This window comes from Podarcis cretensis (genome assembly GCF_951804945.1).
Source record: "Podarcis cretensis genome assembly, chromosome: 9".
Classification (NCBI taxonomy): domain Eukaryota; kingdom Metazoa; phylum Chordata; class Lepidosauria; order Squamata; family Lacertidae; genus Podarcis; species Podarcis cretensis.
In genome coordinates, this window is record NC_137178.1 from 43,462,290 (window position 1) to 43,482,521 (window position 20,232).

At 38.5% G+C, this 20,232-nt stretch overlaps 1 protein-coding gene and 1 long non-coding RNA gene across 11 annotated transcripts in view; one reads left to right on the forward strand and one right to left on the reverse strand.

The window, feature by feature from the left end:
• Window positions 1–20,232, forward strand: part of RAPGEF2 (Rap guanine nucleotide exchange factor 2) — a 166,616-nt gene that overhangs the window by 137,373 nt on the left and 9,011 nt on the right. For 5 of the 6 annotated variants that reach the window (XM_079991335.1, XM_079991338.1, XM_079991336.1 and 2 more), the window contains 15 exons: window positions 145–309; window positions 2,564–2,671; window positions 2,761–2,964; window positions 3,074–3,182; window positions 4,245–4,491; window positions 5,090–5,247; window positions 8,292–8,532; window positions 8,688–9,071; window positions 12,002–12,213; window positions 12,336–12,459; window positions 14,106–14,129; window positions 16,033–16,256; window positions 16,709–16,894; window positions 18,479–18,631; window positions 19,670–19,895. In XM_079991335.1, coding sequence (XP_079847461.1) covers window positions 145–309; window positions 2,564–2,671; window positions 2,761–2,964; window positions 3,074–3,182; window positions 4,245–4,491; window positions 5,090–5,247; window positions 8,292–8,532; window positions 8,688–9,071; window positions 12,002–12,213; window positions 12,336–12,459; window positions 14,106–14,129; window positions 16,033–16,256; window positions 16,709–16,894; window positions 18,479–18,631; window positions 19,670–19,895 — 2,765 coding nt within the window. The remainder of the gene's footprint in view (window positions 1–144; window positions 310–2,563; window positions 2,672–2,760; window positions 2,965–3,073; window positions 3,183–4,244; window positions 4,492–5,089; window positions 5,248–8,291; window positions 8,533–8,687; window positions 9,072–12,001; window positions 12,214–12,335; window positions 12,460–14,105; window positions 14,130–16,032; window positions 16,257–16,708; window positions 16,895–18,478; window positions 18,632–19,669; window positions 19,896–20,232) is intronic. The other variant, XM_079991337.1, reaches the window with a different exon arrangement.
• Window positions 13,889–20,232, reverse strand: part of LOC307224559 — a 34,992-nt gene continuing 28,648 nt past the window's right edge. For 4 of the 5 annotated variants that reach the window (XR_013842652.1, XR_013842653.1, XR_013842654.1 and 1 more), the window contains 4 exons: window positions 15,910–16,192; window positions 14,867–14,956; window positions 14,195–14,307; window positions 13,889–14,098 (listed from right to left, as the gene is read on the reverse strand). This is a non-coding gene — a long non-coding RNA (uncharacterized lncRNA). Of the gene's footprint in view, window positions 14,099–14,194; window positions 14,308–14,866; window positions 14,999–15,909; window positions 16,193–20,232 lie in introns of all 5 variants that reach the window. The other variant, XR_013842651.1, reaches the window with a different exon arrangement.

Consider the following 20,232-nt stretch of genomic DNA (forward strand, 5'->3'; position numbering starts at 1 on the left):
TATTCTTAATTGCTGTGTATGGTAATTTGTGTAAATCTGGTCCAGTACATGTATGTTAACTTCAGTGAGACAAAAAAAAGGGGGGGGGGGCTCAAGCTGAGATGCATTCATGTGTATTGATATTTGAACATTTACATTTTATAGGGAACGCCGGAAAGGTTGACAATGCATTTGGTGGAAGAACATTCAGTGGTTGATCCAACATTTATCGAGGATTTCCTGTTGACCTACAGGACATTTCTTTCCAGCCCGATGGAAGTGGGGAAGAAGTTATTGGAGTGGTTCAATGATCCTAGCCTCAGGGATAAGGTTGCATTAATAATGACATTCTAAAATATGACCGTATTTTAATATACACTAATTAAACAAATTGTAAAGTGGTATTGGTTAGTTTAATTGGATAACAAAGCAGGCAATACCCCCCCCCCACTGGAGATAACATTTCAATGGAGGAGAAAAAGAATGTATATAATCTGATTGGCCACCTATCTCTATTTCACTACTTGTAGCAATGCATGTAATGAAAAAAAGGTAAAGGACCCCTGACAGTTAAGTCCAGTCGCAAACGACTCTGTGGCTGCAGCGCTCATCTCGCTTTACTGGCCAAGGGAGCTGATGTTTGTCCACAGACAGTTTTTCCGGGTCATGTGGCCAGCATGACTAAGCTGCTAATGGCGAAACCAGAGCAGCGCACAGAAACGCCGTTTACCTTCCCGCTGGAGTGGTACCTATTTATCTATTTGCACTTTGATGTGCTTTTGAACTGCTAGGCTGGCAGGAGCTGGGACCGAGCAACGGGAGCTCACCCCGTCGCAGGGATTCAAACCGCTGACCTTCCGATCAGCAAGCCCTAGGCTCAGTGGTTTAGACCACAGCGTTAAATGTACCCATCTTCATCTGTACCTGAAAATCAGTTTTAAAAACTTTGGTTTGTGTTAATCAGATTAAAGTTTTCACATTTGACATTCATGCCTGACTAGATTTTAGCCAGATATGTGAAAGAGGTTAAAAAGCTTTAACTGGAGTTAGAAATGGGCAGAGCAGTCCTAGGCCCCAGCTGGAAGCAGCTGAGTGGTGAGTTGACAACCACATTCAGAAACACACAGGATTGTCCTTCAGTGCTCAAAAAGGGAGCTTCCCTGAGATTGACTGGCTGCACTTCATCAGGAACTCCCTAGTGCAGCTGGTAGGGCTCTCAGCTCTCATCAGCTGTTGGGTGCTGACAGCCACCCTTTGGAATATGTTTGTAAGCGGCTTATATTCAGACCACTAGCAAATGGACTGTCGAGGGGGTAGCTTGTAAACTTATTGGTGCCGAAAACTGGCTTTCAAAGGGGCTTTGTGAGCTTCTTTCAGGTTGTCACCCGACATCATAATGATACCAGGTGATTTACAGGTGGACAGCCCCACCCAATTGGCCAATGGGTTGGAGCAAGGAAGGTTACAATACACTAGCCAGGTCCAGTTCCTCAGCTGTGCACTAAATTTATGGTGCATAGAATTCAGCATCCTGAAAGATTGTTTCTAGCCTTTAATGGCTATGAAGATAAAGATCTATTGACAGATCCAACAAGGTTATCCAGGGGAGAAGGGAGCAGACCTCTGTGATCTGCAAAGTCCCTTGCTTATTTCTTTCCATGTTAGGCAAAATATTCCTGCATTGCTGGTACTTGGACTAGATGACCCTTGTGGTCCCTTCCAACTCTACAATTCTAGAATTCTATGTTTGGATGCCTCAATTCATGTTAGGTCTAAGAATTCAAGCAGTCACTTTCAAATTTGTGGCATTGTAGCAGAACAGGGATTTTAGAAACTTGGAGGGTAGCGGGTTCTCAACAGCACATTGTCGGAATTTCAGTTCCTGTCAAGGTCTATTTATGGATTCTTTAAACTCATTGTAACGAAAGACTGCATTGAATTTGGTGTTTTGTTAGTGCATAGAAGTGGTAGTTGTATTGATTCCATGTTATTAAAATCTATATAATGAATAGTGGCTTCTGATAGTGACTCAGTTTGCTGACACAGCAGGAGAAAAGTTTTCCTTTTGAACTAAGGTAGCATAGCTAAAAAGCATATTACAGAAACATGCAAAATTGGAAATGGCCTTTAGGCCTTTTTTAAAAAGAAGAAAAAGTAACCCAAATTTATTTTTTAATCCGTTATTTTTGTAAGACAGTTAACTGTTTGGAGCCTACTGCTTCAGAAGCAATTCTTTTTAAATTGCTACCATTTTAATACTATAGTTTCATGAAGAGATATGGTGGTGTTTCTTATTTGCATAGAACTCCTGTAGTAAAAACGTAGGATACCAGGTTTCTCTTTTCTGAAAAGAAGTACGTGAAGGATTTTGTACAAATGTGAAGCTTTATGTTTAAAACCCAGTTTCTTGCTTTTCTTTTTTTTAACCTGGTGGACTTCTAGAAATTTTTTAAAAATGTCACTAGATCAGATACTGAAGTATATGATGTTGGGGAAATGTCTAAAATAAGAAAGCAGCTGAAAAATAGTTTTCCTTGGGTTTTTAAACTGCATTTATATAAAGAATTTATATTGTTTCTTTCAGGTTACACGGGTAGTATTGTTGTGGGTGAACAATCACTTCAATGATTTTGAGGGAGATTCTGCAATGACTCGTTTTCTGGAAGAATTTGAGAACAATTTAGAAAGAGAGGTATGGATTATTGGCAAAGTAAGACACTTGCTGTCCTACACTGAGGTGACTTTACATCTAACAGATGGCTCTGGATTCTCTCCCTACAGAAAATGGGTGGACATCTGAGGCTGTTAAATATTGCATGTGCTGCTAAAGCTAAACGAAGAATGATAACATTAACAAAGCCATCTCGGGAAGCCCCTTTGCCTTTCTTATTATTGGGAGGATCTGAAAAGGGATTTGGAATCTTTGTTGACAGTGTTGATTCAGGTAGCAAAGCCACTGAAGCAGGCTTGAAACGTGGTGATCAGGTATGTAAATTAAATTTCACCAGGTTGTTCTTGGAATGCCAATAGTTGTAGTGGAGACTCCTCATCGTTATGAATTGCCAGGATTCAATTCTTTTGTTCCTCTTTCTAGATATTGGAGGTAAATGGCCAAAATTTTGAAAACATTCAGCTGTCTAAAGCCATGGAAATTCTTCGAAATAACACACATTTGTCTATCACTGTGAAAACTAACTTATTTGGTAAGTTTAAAGCCATAGGTTTAAGTGTAACTTTTATTATAATGCAATAGTTTTAGAATTGTGTTGCGATGAGACCAGGAGTACCCTCACCAGGATGTCCTTAAAAGCACAAAGACAGCTTGTTCACTACTTGCCATCTTTTTCTGCAATGCACAACCATAGATGAGTATTGACCATGTTTTACGGTGCATTCCAGAACACATCTTTAAATTGTGCAGAACAGAATTTCCACAGGCAAGGTCGATGTGGAAAACAATTCACTGAGGGTAGAAAGCAAGACATCCACACTTGCAATAAATGTTTCAGTCTTCATAGTAACTGCTTTATAAGAACAAAATGTGCAAATGTTATAATATTTTATAACAATGCAAAAAACTGATAAAAAATCATAATAAGAAATGGAATTTATTTGCTGTCCAACTTAGTTCAGTGGGATTTACTTCTTCTTAAGTGGGAATTGTAACCTTAAATTACAAATGTTCCCTTTCGAAGTTTAGGAAAGATTAAGGTCAGAAAAGACTATTGCAGTAATGAAATTTAACTTCATACATAACATAATATGTATGTCTGCATAATGTTTCTAAAGTAACTACAGCCAAGACCCTTAGTGTGAAATGATTTTGGAAGCAGTGTAAAGTTACTAAAACTGTTTGCGGAAAATCATTCTTAGAGGCCTTTGTACCTCGCAGCACTCCTCTGAATATGTTGAGACAGCTTGCATATAACTATTGTGTTATGGCTTTCCTAGACTTGCCACTGTAGGATTTCAGTCGACCTTCTGGAAGGAAATATGCCATAGCTTTTTTCTTGTTTCTGACATAAACGAGCCCTTGCTCTTTAGCTGTGTATGGATTTTTAAACTCTCTTATTAGGTATAAGGTGAACAACTTATTTTGAGGCGTAATTCTATGCCCAGGAATAGATTTTTAGAAGTATCGTTAAGTCCAAGCATGGATTCTATTCAAATGTGAAATACCATTTTGCTTTTCATAGCCTGTGCAAGAAGGGTCTGATGTATTTCTTTTGAGTTTATTTTCTATTTGTTTTCCGTCTTTTGTGCAGTTTTTAAGGAACTTCTAACAAGATTGTCAGAGGAGAAAAGAAACGGTGCTCCTCATCTTCCTAAAATTGGTGATATTAAAAAAGCAAGCCGTTATTCCATACCAGATCTTGGAGTTGACGTCGAGCAGGTGATAGGATTGGAAAAAGTAACCAAGAAGAGCAAAGCCAACACTGTTGGTGGGCGAAACAAGCTCAAGAAGATACTAGACAAAACCCGCATCAGTATCTTGCCTCAGAAACCATACAAGTGAGTGTGATGCACAGCACCGCAGAGTGTTTTCCATTATGTCAACGCAGTCTATAGTTTTATTGTATTGGTTATTGCCTTGAAATCTGCATCAGTATTAGAATTGTTTCTATGATGTTTTAGTGTTTTATCTCTTGTTGTTTGTTGCCCTAGGCTCCATTGAGAGGACCAGCAGGATATAAATTTAATAAATAATACCATTATCCAATAGCCAGTTGAATCTCTGTGTATAAATGGTTCATGAAGAATAAAATAAATACATCAACATTTCCTTTCCAAAAAAAAAAAAGGGGGGGGGGGCTCCTGGAAATTTTATCACATACTTTCATGAATTCTGGATATGTTAAAAACAAAATCCTGAGCTTTATATATAATCAACATTTAGGTGTAACAGTTCCAATCTTGCTGGTACCTTACTAGTGAATATGGCTTCGCTTAAAACTTCCTGTTGAGTAAGTTTGCCAAAGCAATACTTATACTTTAAAAATGTGTAAGATGAATGGCTTATGTGGAAGTCAGAAATACAGGGGGAAATAAATCAATATAGGTCATGATAATATAAAAGCACTAAATACTTTTGTTTTCCCCATCGCCGTAGTGATATTGGAATTGGCCAATCTCAGGATGACAGCATTGTGGGATTGAGGCAGACCAAGCACATTCCTCCTGCTCTGCCAGTCAGTGGAACACTGTCTTCAAGCAATCCTGACTTAATGCAGTCACATCACCGCATCTTAGATTTCAACACAACCCCAGGTGAGCCTCAAATTTTCATGGGTGTCCTTTGGACTACTTCTGATAGGTGTAAATGGGTACAAAAACTATGTTCCACGAGTTGGGATTTCCATGTCTGCTTTACATAAAAATACTTCTTCTTTTTTAGGACACATAAATAGTCTGATCTACTGAAATACTCTGTAATACATTTCTACCATTATTATTAGTTAGCACTTATTTATCATTGTCACTGTGCAGAGAGTGAGGGCATGCAAACCAATGTTAAAAGGACTGGGTAATGGATGTAGTTGTCCCTGGAACATGAAAATAGTTGAGAAGCAGCCAAAACTAAGTAGAATAATTCAAGGTAGAAAATCTGAATGACTATGTCTTGGGTTGTAGATAATAAGACAGGAAAATGATTTTCTCCAAACATGGAGTTAGGAGACTGATAAGGAGACACATACTGTCAATAAGCTTCACATTTGATGAAAGGCCTGGAAGATACGTGGGCATATAGATTCACAGAAGCAGAGAGATTCAGTATTAGCAAACAGTATACAAAGTATTGCTTATTTATAAACAGGAGAAATGAAGTAACTATATTGTGTGATGTTACTTTGTTGATGGTTACATACTAGTATTATTATTTTATTTATTGAAAACCCTTTTTATACCACCTGTCATAAAAATATACATACCGGGACAGTTTACAACCAAATAAAATGGTACAAGCTCATTAAAATCACTTCCAGTATACACTGCTAGGCATTTTTCTTTGTGGTGTTTGTTTTTGAATTGGCTTCTTGTACTCTTATTTATTTAACATTAACATATAATGCTCCCTTGAGGGCTTTAAAGAAAGTTGGGCTATAATCTTAAGCCACAATGCATACTTGAAGCTTCAGAAAATGTACAGTCTCAATAGTTTTCTTGTTACTTTGGACTGTGTTGGAGATGGGGGAGCATTTAGGAAATCGAATGTACTAGAGCAGAAAGAATTCAACCTGTCAGAATTGCTGTTCCGTAGAGCTTGGAGGAGCCGAGTAGTGCTTAGGGAGGAACAAAAAAATGCTTGCTGTGTTAAGTGGATTTGTAAATCAACATTTCAGTATGGGGATGTTCATGGCAATAGAGATCATGAACTTGCAATAACATTTTCCTATGCAATTGTTCTGTAAGTTGAAAAAGTCAAACCCAAGCTTTGATATCCTTTTCAGTGTCTTGCCAGACTGGCATTTTAAACCAGAGAATAGATTATTGCCTTGCCTTTTTTTTATTTCAGCCTTGCTGTAAGCTTCAGGTTGCAATCTTATGTAAGATGTTTACTAGAGGTTACATTTTCCTTAGTTGAATTTGTTAAGAGGAAATGTGCAGTTCAGGTAGAGGGGTCTTTACAAATTAGTTGAGCAAAGGTTTAATATATTAAGATATAAAGAGGTTCACACACCTACAAGTGCAATCATACATGTCAACTATTCCATCTCAGTCTTACAGGGAAGCCACTTGGAGGAAAGCAATCCCCAGCAGACCTCAAATATACCCTAATCTGCACTTAAATTTCACAGTGGGTGGAGATGTAGCTGTGATGCATCTGGAGTTAGGAAGAAAGTGGGAGAGAACTGGTAGAAATGGTAACCAGTGGTTTGGTAACATGTCTACAGAACTAAGGGGGAGGTACTGAAGATGAAGTTGGGGAGGATAAGCGAGAGCAGGCAAGGACGTGAACGGGTACAATGTGGTTTTATCCCTTGTTGCTGGGGAATAGAGTTGATTGTGTGATAAGGTTTGTTTATTAGTGCAGAAACCAGCAAGAAAAGAGCGGGTGAGAGGGCTGAACATTGCTCTCTTCATACAGCCTACTGTTCTCGTTCACACAATAGGTAGGAGGCAAAAACAACAGAAACTGCCAGCTTCATTTCAACAAAAGGCAGCTGTGGGTTTTGTGTGTGTGTCTGGCTTTGCAAAACATGGATTCTCCCACCCCACCCCCCGTAGGTGAAAAGAGCAGGGGAATAAGGGACTTTATTTGGGGCGAGGGTTAAATCTGTACCCATACTTTACATCATACTACATTTTTATGATTTCTAGTGCTACGTTTTTTATTTGAGATTAACCGCAATAAGTAAAAATAAACTTATGGCATCCATTATACCTCCAATATAAACCTCTCCCCTTTTGTTGTTTCTTGTTTGAATTGTTTCATTTTTCTTGATTGCCATTGTCAATCACTCAACATATACAGTATTTTAAGAGGAAGGAAAGGAAGGAAACTGATTCTTTTTTGTGTTGACAGATGAATAATTGATAAAAACCTGATGACACCTTTTCTTGATTGTTTACATAATTACTTCAAAAAACAGAGTTTTGAAGAAACATTAAGTTATTGGTTGACCTTCCTTTCAGTTTGAAACAATAATATTTGATAAGTGCTAAGAAATAAAGGTCCATCACCACCCAGTCATCAGGAAATTATATAGCAAGCTAAAAAATTGGGGCCATACAGGCACTAATGAGTATTTAGAGTGTCTTGTAGGGCTATTGAGGCAGGCATACTTTGGTTCATGAGCTAATAATGACTTAAAATGAAGGTTACTTAATCACTCATGCCCTCTCCTATTTGAAGTTGGCTTGGTTCAGTATACTATGGTTAATAAAAAAATACAGTTTGTAATTATCTATTTTCTATTTTCATGTTCCCATTGGAATGGAGGGAGGGGCAAGCTTGAGATTCATTCATTTAAGAATAAACTGCAATTTAGTAGCATGTCAGTATGTAGTCAGTAGTATCAAAGCTGAATGCCCTGATTATATACTTTGTGGTTAGCAATTTATAAAAGTTTACGGCACAAACCAGCATGTTGGTCCATTTTACTTTGCTTGGAAATGACTTCTGATCATTGGCAGAAAAAAGAATGATGATCCAAAAGGATAGTGACTAGGACAATTTGACAGGAGCAAGATGGCAACTAAAGAAAATTAAGTGTGTATCTGTTCCTATTCAGATACTGACTGAAAAATAAATAATTTTACTCTATTATATGGTTTATATGCTGTAATAGGATTTCTCCCCCTCCCTACAGATTTACCAGACCAGGTTCTGAGGGTTTTTAAGGCAGACCAACAAAGCCGCTACATTATGATCAGTAAGGACACAACTGCAAAGGAAGTGGTTATTCAAGCAATCCGAGAGTTTGCTCTAACCACCACCCCAGATGCATATTCTTTATGTGAAGTTTCAGTCACTCCAGAGGGAGTAATCAAGCAGAGGAGGCTTCCAGATCAACTTTCCAAGCTTGCTGACAGAATACAGCTTAGTGGAAGGTGAGACTCATACATCATCTGCCATTTCAGAATATAATTGAATGTACTTCTTAAATATACTGATTTTTAAATTCTAAGCAAGCTACCTTTGCTTTCCATTACTATTAGTGTTTTCATTTCTAGAAAACTTTATTCCCTCTTCCCCCCTCTCCCAGGTATTATCTGAAGAACAACATGGAGACAGAAACCTTGTGTTCAGATGAAGATGCTCAGGAATTGCTGAGAGAGAGTCAAATTTCTTTATTGCAACTCAGTACTGTTGAGGTGGCAACCCAACTCTCTATGCGTAACTTTGAACTGTTCCGTAACATTGAACCTACAGAATACATAGATGACTTGTTTAAACTGAAATCTAAGTCTAGCTGTACTAACTTGAAAAAGTTTGAAGAAGTAATAAACCAAGAAACCTTTTGGGTGGCATCTGAGATTCTGCGAGAAACCAACCAGCTGAAAAGGATGAAGATAATTAAGCACTTCATTAAGATAGCATTGCACTGCAGGGAATGCAAGAACTTCAACTCCATGTTTGCAATAATAAGGTAAACAAGACTAGATCACCCCCCCCCAATGATTTTGCATACAGTTTATAAGAAATAAAGTGTAAATAGATGCTTCATAATGATGATACTAAATTTTAAGAAAGATACTATGTGTACATTTTACTGTTTTATGAATTAGTAATTTAATACTACAATAGTAATATTTCATTAACTTAACAGTCCTCAGCAGCAGTTTTAGACAAAATCCTAATCCAAAAAGAGCAAAACAGGTTGAAAGGCTAGAGGATTCTTCCATGAAAAGCTGTTTAAATTAGCATTGCAAGCTTGTCATTGCTAACATCATAATGATATATCTGATGAAAGTAGACTCTACTTCATGATCACGTGTGTCATTATAAATGTATTAGTCTTTGTTGTGTTTGTCATTTTTATAAGCATTTGTTATCTCGAGAAATCAAAATATCCTTTGGAACAGACTTGGAAAAAGCAAAATTACAAAAGAAGTCATTTATCTATCTCTGTTTCCACTTAGTATGCAACCCTGGAGTATGTTTTATGTGTGAAAGACTGCGCAAAGTCCTGTATGAATCCAGTTCATTTAGTATTATTTAAAAGGTTTGCATGTTGGCATGCAAAATCCCAGTTATAGGTTACACAGGTTTTTAACTTAATGCAGTAGAAGCTAATTGTTAGACTGTTGGTGGTACAAGGCAGCCTTAAATCCTCCTTCCTACCCCCACAAAAAGTACACTTCTGAATTTTCCAGTTACCTTCCTTTTGAAAGGGTCGTTTCAAAACAGATTGTCACTTTGTATGAAGCACATTTGGTTGTTGTTTAGGCCTCATGTGAGCCTGCTATTCGGCTTTTGAATGCAATTACAGACCCTAGACTGTATTTGAAGGCTTCCATGGTAAGGAAACCTTTGCTTTGTTGCATTTATTAGCAATCTCAGCAAGTATTGATAGCATTGGTCTTGACATATTACCATTTGCAACTAGCAGGCGATGTAGAGGGACTTCTGGGACAACGCAACAGCACTCTTCTCTCCCTGGCACCGCTGTGCCAGCCCTCAGTTTCCCTTCCCTCAGGTGAATTCCCCCAATAGAGAAGGAATCACGAGCGACAGTGGGTTTTTCTTTGGGGAAAACAGGTTGCAAACAAACTTTATTATAACAGATGTAAACAAGGAGTTTTGGGTTCTTTTTCTTCCACAGAAATATATCAAACAGTGAGGTTATTCATGGCACAGTGCTGTTGCTTTTTATTAAAACGTATACTGTTTCAAGTTATAGGCTGTATGCTGTTGAGGCTTAAGGTTACTTTCTTTTACACATCTTTCATAGATCAGACTTTTCCACACACACTTCAGGAATTTAGGATTTTAACTGGACTGTTTCCTTACAGACCCCCAAATCCTCTTTGGTCTGGGAATCACTACTGCCCTTTCATGTCAGAGTATTCCCTCTGAGCACCCTTTTTCCTGTAAACACCGTGGGAGACTGTGCCTTTTCTATTTTAAGTGTTCTGCGATTCAGAACCTTTAGAGCATATACTGAGAGTTCTCGGTTCTCCTCAACTCTACCAACTGTCAGAACGAACCCTCCTGACAGAATCCCCCTCACAGACCGAAATCCCTCTCTCAAGCACTCCTCACTCTACAACTTCATGCTATTTCTACTAAACCTTCCTGTAGTCTGATATGTGAACATAGGCAAGATAGGGATTTTTAATCAGTACACTCAGGATGCCCACCTTTCTTACAGTGCTGATGCTCCTTTGCCTTTTCACTATGGGTGACAGTGATTTCGGAAAGTTATATTTAGCAGCAATTTAGAAAAGACTGGGCATGGAACACTGTGATTTGGGGGCATTATTGATAGAGTTCCAACCCAGGAATTCTTTTAACCAACTCAAATTAAGTAAAATAAGTTACATTGTCTGCCTGGATTTGAGACTGGTCACTTTCATGCCTTGTTAAATTTCATGCCTCTGTGTTAAATTACTGTAACTTATTCTGCTAATATACTTGATGAAACTTGATTTGGGGATCAACGATCGTCAATAATCTCAGGCACCAGTGCTCCAGATAAAAATAATTAATGAAAAGGGAAACTAATATTTGTTGTGAAGGGCAGTAAGATTAAGGCATCTGAGAAAGAAAAGTAGATTTGATAGTTGGTGGCCTCTGTAAAAATTTGTTTGCAGCTCTAAAACATTTAATGTTAGGATCATTGACATCAGACATTTTTGTTGACCATTTCAACTAACTATGGAAAGCAAGGCTGAGTGTCAGATATCTATGTCTCAGACAACAGAGGGCTTTTATAATCAATATCACCAGTGCATCCAAATGAGCTGGTTATGTCTCTTCTAAACCTCTGGTAATAACATGCTTCTTTTGCTAGTATACTAAGGGAATGACTCACAGCATTTTACAGCTGCAGTTTCTGAATAGACTTTACTGTATTACTCATTACAATACTTCCATCTGGCAGTAACAAACACTTACTGATCATCATAGCCACATCTTTGTACTAAAAATGGTCCTTGTTTATAGAAGTGTCTGTTACTCCAACAGAGTTTGGAAAGCAATGTTGTAATAGATCTGAGAACACTTTTGGTAAGACAGGAAAGCCATACCACTGCTACCATAATCTTTTGATGATTCTTCAACTCACAAATATTGCTTGAACATTGCAGTTCAGAAAAGACCTACAATTTTATGGTGCATAATCTCTGAAAGCAGTGTTTTTGTTTACCAGTGTCTACATTTGTCAGTTGCTAAATATGATATGATATGATATGATATGATATGATATGATATGATATGATATGATATGATATGATATGCATTTAGTTTTACTTCAGAAGATTGTATACAGGAACATATATTTAGGATGCTGCTAATGCGGGTGTCATTTTGAACAGAGATTAAAACCCTCAACATCTTTTAAAATTCATTCTTTAGTGGCCTAAACTTAGCTCCAGTTGCAAGACTACGAACTACTTGGGAAAAACTTCCAAGCAAATATGAAAAATTGTTTCAAGATCTTCAGGATTTATTTGATCCATCTAGGAACATGGCAAAATATCGCAATGTCCTGAATAGCCAAAATCTACAGCCTCCTATTATTCCATTGTTCCCTGTAATTAAAAAGGACCTTACGTTCCTCCATGAAGGTAAATGTTGCAAGTGTTTTTTCTGTATGGAATCTTTGGTGATGGCAACATGTGTGTTTTTACTTTCACTGACCAATGGCAGAGTACTATAGTTATTTCCTATCATTCTTTTGGCAATGTAGGAAATGATTCCAAAGTGGAAGGTTTGGTCAATTTTGAGAAATTACGAATGATCGCAAAAGAGATTCGCCATGTGGGTCGAATGGCTTCTGTTAACATGGATCCTGCTTTAATGTTCAGGACTAGGTGAGTTCTTTTGACCAAAGACTAACGCACTTGAAGTGTGAAATAAAAACCATTGAGCTAAGATTGTCTTGTGTTACAGATACATACTTTATACTTGGCTAATGTTTAATGCTTGCATTCAGAGAACAAGGGTAAGACATAGAATTGTCTTTATTTCTCCGGCTAATTAGCTGCAAGTGATTTGACAGCAATCAGATATTCTCTTTATATATCAGCCTGAAAGTAAGCAGTTGTCTTTTTATCAAGATGAGTAACACATTTCATCTGTGTTGTCCTCTTGATATCTACGCCAAGCTTCCTAAAGTTCATGACAAATGAGCATTGCCCAATCATAGCAAGTAGACCCTGCTTGCTTTTTACCCAGAATTTGATTCTTCCTCACCATTCTACGCAACACTTTTTCTTACAATGGTTTTGTTTGATTTCTACATATGTGCATTAATGAAGGATATTCTACTATTACAAATATACTGCTAACACAAATGAATTCAAACACAAACATACATGAGATTTGTTTTGATCTTAGATATGTATTTTGTTCTTGCATTACAAGTTATTTGGGCTTTTGTGCCAATAGTGAGTTCTAAATAAGATCACCATGTTTACTTTTAAACTCATATGAACACATAGGAGGCTGCCTTATACTGAGTCAGACCATTGGTCCATCTAGCTTAGAACGGCTTACACTGACTAGCAGTGGCTGTCCAGTATTTTAGGCAGGGCTCTTTTCCCAACCCTGCCTGTCAGTGCCAAGGATTGGACCTGGGGCTTCCTGCAAGCAAAGCACATGATCTACCACTGAGCTACAGCCCTTTCCCCAAAAAGCAATTAACAAGAAAAGCAGTTCAAGAGTTCAGTGTTGAAGACTGCTTCAGAAATCTCATAGAAAAATCATAGAAATCGCAAAACTTAAACTATTATAATAATTATGACACATACACTTGCTAGGCTGAAGCCATTGTTTTGCAAGTTTTGAATTTTAAGATATATTCAAGTAATGCATTCCCCCTCTTGTCTGGCCTGTAATTATAATGTTGTGCAAATTAACTGATTCACAGGGGTGGGTAAGTGTTGCAACCAATCAAATGCCCCCATCAGGAAGAGGCAGTACAGATGGAAATGGCTCTTGCCTGTCATTGCGTAATTTATGTTACGTTCATTGTTTAAAGGTCATGGAGAACAAGAGAAATAATAGATATTTAATCACTAGTCTTATTCTTACTTATATAAAATAGATATAAGCAGAGTTTGCATTGAATCAGTTGGGATAGTTAAAATATCCCCTTTGGTTCAATGTATAGGAAATGCATATTGAATGAATAAATGTTTTAAAAGGAAATTATATTATGTGAAAGCTGAAAAGCAGAAAGAGGACAGAAACAAAATTCACTCCAGATTTTAGAACACTATTTTACGCTAAAGGTGTAAGTAATCCAAGGTGAATTCAGTTTAATGTGAAATGAGCTTTAATCTTATGGGCACTCTATAGACAACTATTTAATGTATTATGCTGACTGATTGAGAGAAGGCTGTTCTGGGCTTTCTGGTACTGCTTGTCCTGAAGTCTGATCCTTTCTTTCTGATCTTATAATCTCTCTGTCTCTTCCTTAAATCCATGCTTCAATACTCATGGCTCTCACTTGCAGGAAGAAGAAGTGGAGGAGTTTGGGGTAAGTGGTTGGAGAGAACACCTACAGACAAACTTCCTTTTCTGAAAATCTGCATTGTTTCCTACCTGCTTCCCTTAATTTTCTGGTGCTCTGGCATTTTCCTCCTTTTGTTAACCCTTCTGTACCTGCATCAGATTTAATCCAGTGCTGCTTTTGCTTGAGGTTATAAACCCAAGAGCTGTGAAACCTTAAAGAAGTGCAAAGCAGTGAGATTCATTGGTTTGATCTAGAATTCATAAAATTGCCTCATATATGTTAGGGATAATGTGAGTTGAGTGGGCATAATTTGTCCATGCAAAAGAATTTTCTATGTGGTCTTAAGGAATAAGCATATCTCAACAACATTTTGTACATTATCCAGCAAGTATACATATTCTCTAGCAGACCTCAAGGAATGTGCATATCATGACAGGTTTTTCCCCACATTCTTTGGGAATATTCACACAGAATTCACAGGGGACACTGTTCCAACACAAGCACTACATACATACATACATACATACATACATACATACATACAACAATATATGTGTTTGGATGCATAAGAGTGTAAGGTGTAAGGAATAAAGTGTGGGCAGTTCCCTCTCTCTCTCTCTCTCACCCCCCCCCACACACAGACACCCCCCCCCCCTCTACTTCTACCTGTCTTTCCATCCTGCATAAAGACACTGGGAACGTCTGTGTGAATGAATTAACACATACACCCCTTAGCTCCCAGTCCATTTGCATACACTCACCTCCCATGTATCCATTAACATCGCTGAACAGTGGGGAAACAGCTGGGTTGTGGAAAAGAGATGCCAGAGTCAGTTGGTTGTGCAAAACAGCTGAGCAGCATGGAAAAGAGGACACACTATTGTAGAGTATATCTAGTGACAGGATAACATGCGTATTGCTCAAAGAATGTAAAAAATGATGCTGAGAAAAATGATGCATGTTTTTGAGAGTACGCATATCGGCCAGGAAATATGCACAATTTTATCTTTATGGACAGTTGAGGTGCACATTCTCCATGCGTCATGATGAATGTGCACAATGGCTGGCTGTTGTGCAGATTAGCCTCTCAGCTTGCATTATCCCTAACATATGTACATACATAACCAGTCTCAGTGGGAAGAGTATACCAAAATGGGGTTACATGATGGTGGTTCAGATAAAAATAAGCAGTAAATTTATACGTCACACAAGTTAATAGAACCATCCAAATCCACAAATTTTATTCCAATGTTGTGATTTTTAACAGCTCAACTAACTAAATTTTCTTTCTACAAACCAGCCTTCATTATTGCTGTTAACATATTAGAAGCAAAATAGCTCCCATACATAAACACATCCAAATTTGCATGCTTCCTCATTAACTAATTGAACATTTTTATTTAACATGAAGTCCTATTTAAGGAGAGGGAAGTGGGGAAATGAAAATGCAGTAGACTTTTTGGCATATTGCAGATGGAATTAAGTGTTTTAATAGAGGCACCTGAAGAGTACAAAGTGGACATTTCCTGCCTGATTTTGAGAGTAGTGGATTTTGAGTTTCAGGAGGCTTGACCACTGTTTACTGGTCTGAGACACCTTGCTGCATGAGCCTGCCTTAATATTTCTGTCCTTGTAATACTCAAGGCTACTGGGAGAGAGTTTAACCATTTTCCCAATGACATGGAATTTCATACTTGGAGCAGAGTCATTCTCAGGGGCTGACTTTAATGAATCCATATTCACAATTGCAACTGATTGTTGTTCTTTATTTTTATCCTTTTCCTATTGTAGCTGTATGACTTACTTGAATGAGGCATGTAAGCTTTGACCATAGACTGACATTCATGCAGACCTTTGCATGTTTCAAGTCATTGAAGGATGCAGCGATGAGCTAAGTTACATGTCATCTTGTCTTTCTTCACCCCAGGTCTCTCAGTCAAGGCAGTACAAATGCAGCAGTCCTTGATGTTGCACAAACAGGTGGACATAAAAAGCGGGTCCGCCGCAGCTCCTTCCTCAATGCCAAAAAGCTATATGAAGATGCTCAGATGGCTCGGAAAGTCAAGCAGTATCTCTCCAATTTGGATCTGGAAATGGATGAAGAGAGCCTTCAGGCACTCTCTCTACAATGTGAACCAGCCAGCAATACATGTGAGCATTTTTCTTAGTTGGGTGTGCACCTCAGTCATGGCAAATGAGCTGTTCATTTATGTTTATTTAGCCTGCAGCTTAACTGTCCCTCAGGCTTAGGCTTGGCCACAGCATCATTGAGAGAAGTATGCATTTCTAATCAAGCTGATCGCTAGAAAACAAGTTATTCCATGCCATTGCAAATTGTAGACAATATTACAGTTGACATATGTGGTACTTGTTTCTTAAATGGCATACATTACCTAATTGGCTCTCCAACTGCTGATAAGGGCATCGTTTTACTATAGTTTGTGGTAGTATATTATAGCTGAATGAGAGGACTACAAAATTCCAAGGTTTTTCAACCAAGAGAGGATATCTCTTTTCCATTCTTCCGGACACCGTTTAATATAAAATCAAGTACTCTTGAGGTAGTCTTAACTGTAATCTTAATTCTGCTTTTTCATTTAAAGTACCCAAGACTCCAGGGGAAAAACGGTCTGGAAAACCTGAAACATCCCCAGTCGCACATAGGTCAGGGATCCAACAGAAAGTGCAGCAGCAACAGCAGCACAAAGCAAACCAAGCACTGCAGGTCCCTGCTGTATCACTTTATCCCTCTCGTAAGAAAGTACCAGTCAAAGACCTTCCACCCTTTGGTAAGTATTGAGGATTGTTCTGTTCAGTAGAAAAACAATTTTATGTTTAAAATGGTTCAACAAATTTTCAAGAGCATTAAAAAGAACACAATGTTTTCAAATTACTAGTGGAAGTTCCATGTTTCAGGATTGTATTTTCACAAATGACAGGTATGCATCTTGAGCAACTGCAAGCAAAGGTGCGGAAAACACAGGTTCCAATACATTGTTATTACTATTGTGTTTTGGAAATGGAAGGTTCAGTTAAAAAGTGTAACAGAATCAATGTTAGAGATCACACGAAAGTCTCATCTATAGTTTGCATTTAACGCAGTATCATCCCACTTTAAAAAGTCATTCCTCCCCTGTAATGGTTCTAGGGGTTGCTCGTGCGTAAACTGGCGCCACACCTGGCTGGGTTGCCTGAGTGAACCTTTTCCGTCCGGACAGCCACTCGCCCGTGGCTGTCTCAATCGCTGGCAGAATCCGTCAGTGGGCGTTTCTTGAACTTCTTCCAGCAAAGAAGCTCTTTGACGCCTAGTCTCCGCCTACTCTCCCTGCGCGGAAGCCTTCTGCGCAAGGAGGGTGTGGGCAGCCGAGGACCCGTGCTCTCCCCGCTGGTCCCCGGCGAGGAGTCAGGGGACCGCCCCGCTGATTTCCCCATCTGCCCCCCTTCTCCACTGGTGCTACGCTGATTTCCTTACCCAGAAGATGGGCTGCTTCTCCCCATCCCAGGACGCTCTCCGGAATCCCTCTGGAGCCCTCTCTCTCCCTCTGGCTCCAATGGCAGTTTCCTGACATCCCCAAAGAATCCTGGGAACTGTAGTGTGCTAAGGGAGCTGACAGTTGCTAGAGAGCCCCTCCCCCCCACCTCTGATTCTAGTCCCCACCAATCTTCCTCTTCTTCCTATGTTGGGGTCTGCTAATGTAAGCCCAGTCTTGACAGCACTCTGAAGCAGATGACATCCACTGCACATTTTTACACCTATCCAATTTTAACCATGGTTCCTGATCTTGAGATCAATGTCTGTTGAGTTTATATTTTCTTCAACTCTGTTTTTCATTTATACTTACTTTGAAGACATAGATTTTATATATATAACACCATGGAATCAGTGAGGTAGCCATTTACCTTCTAAATTTAATGGCACTTCAGGCATGTTTAAGCTGCAGGTTTCTGTCTCAGTTGCAGGCCTGAGGGAGGAGATAACTTGGGATACTAGCTGTAGTCAATGTTTTTCCATGAATGGCTGAGAACTAAGAACCAAACACATTTTCCAAGTGAATGTAAAACAGAAATATTGGTCTAATCTACATTTTACTTGGGCTGAATAGTTATGTTTAAATTTGTTTTTATTAATTGCATATAATTTTCTTAGAATAAATTGTACGTTGGTGTGGAGAGTGGCTGGAGTATAACCTTACTGGGGGTTGTGATAATAAATGTGGGTGTGTAATGTACACTGCCCTCAGATCTGCAAAAGAAGGGTGGGCTAAAATATCATAGTAATGGTAATATCAGTGGTTCATGGAATGGCCTCATTTGAATATGCAAGGAAAAGTGCATGCATTTATATCAGATGTGTTATTTCTTCTTTATTGAAGGCATAAACTCTCCACAAGCTTTAAAGAAAATTCTTTCACTCTCTGAAGAGGGAAGCTTGGATCGTCATAAGAAACAAGCAGAGGACACAATTTCAAATGCGTCTTCACAGTTATCTTCTCCTCCCACCTCGCCACAGAGCTCTCCAAGGAAAAGTATGCCAGGGTCTAAATACTCCTCACCTCTCACAAGTTCTCCTCTCTTGTAATTGTTAGTGATAACTGTTTGAACCTAGTTAAGATGCCAAATATGTAGTCAGTTGTGGTTTAGCATGGACAGACATTTTCTAAAAGCACAAAGTTATCACATTCTAAGTATGCAAGCTAGATTTTTTGTCAGAAATCCTGATGCAAGTCAATACTGAGTACAAGTCAATACTGAGTGCAGGCATACTGAGCTAAATGAACCTGCAGCCTAACTCAGCACAACCTATGTTCCTGCCTTCTCAGATGCAGTTGGGGAAGGAGATAAAGTAGCCTAACGATCCACATATCCAAGTGCCAAGAACCATAATGTTGTTAAATATTAGTTGTTCAGCCCTATTTGCTGAAACCATTCATGTGTGCAGCCTCCCACAGTATCAAGGATGGGTAGAAATGTATATGGGTATCACGATGAAGACAATTTGTGTGGAATAAAAATCTTCATGCAAAGTATTTTCTTTTGGGAATTATGATGAAGCTTCCTTTACAAATGAGACCACATTTATGTTTGCCATATGCATCAATCCTGGCTGTGGAACCAGGCATGTTTACTATTGTTCATATGTGTGGCAGCACGCCCCATCCCCCAAATTTATTTCACTTTAAGCAAAATTAGATTCCTATAATTGGATTGCTGTGGGCTTTGTCCAGGGATATGGTTGGTTTTCTCTATTCAAATTCTATCCCAATGGATGGCAAAGGCATACAGTGTAGAACCCATTTGAATCATGTTAGTTAGATATTGAAACTGCAAGTAAAAAAATTTTTTTATCTTTAAATTATCCTCTGTTAATGTTTTCTCTCCCCAAATTCTCTATCTTAAAAATAAGATGATACTATAAATACCCCCTTATAAATTATTTGTTCTCAGATTTAAAACAACAACAATTTAAAAAGTAATTTTGGTACAGGGACTGCATAATTTGAATATTTATACAAATGCTGAAAATTTTATGATGAAAATGGTTATAATCACTTTTCCCTGTACAGGTTATACTCTGGCTCCCAGTGGTACCGTGGATAACTTTTCAGACTCTGGTCACAGTGAAATTTCTTCCAGATCCAGCATTGTCAGCAATTCTTCATTTGACTCCATGCCGGTATCACTACATGATGACAGGAGACAGAGGCACTCCGTCAGCATTGTGGAGACTAATCTTGGAGTGGGCAGGATTGACCGAAGAGCCATAATTGAACCAGATCAGTACAGTATAGGGTAGGTAGTACATATCAGTGTAATTACATTTATTAAAAGCCTACTCTAGAGCTGTAGATGCTTTTTCTCTCATGAGCAGATTTTAGGAACATGTATTCTGTTACAAGGCATCACTTGAGTAACTCTGCCTTTAAAGGAAAAGCAAGACACTGCAAACCTGTGTCCCATAATGCATAATGCTTTCTTGGCCCAATCTTTCCAAAATATCCTGTTATTTATTTTAAAATGTAGGGGTCTTCCAAAAGGAATGGGGAGGAGAAACCTAGTAGTCTTCTTAAAAGAACGCTTGTGTAATTATATACATTTGTACAAACTTTGATCAGCTTGGACTGAGGTG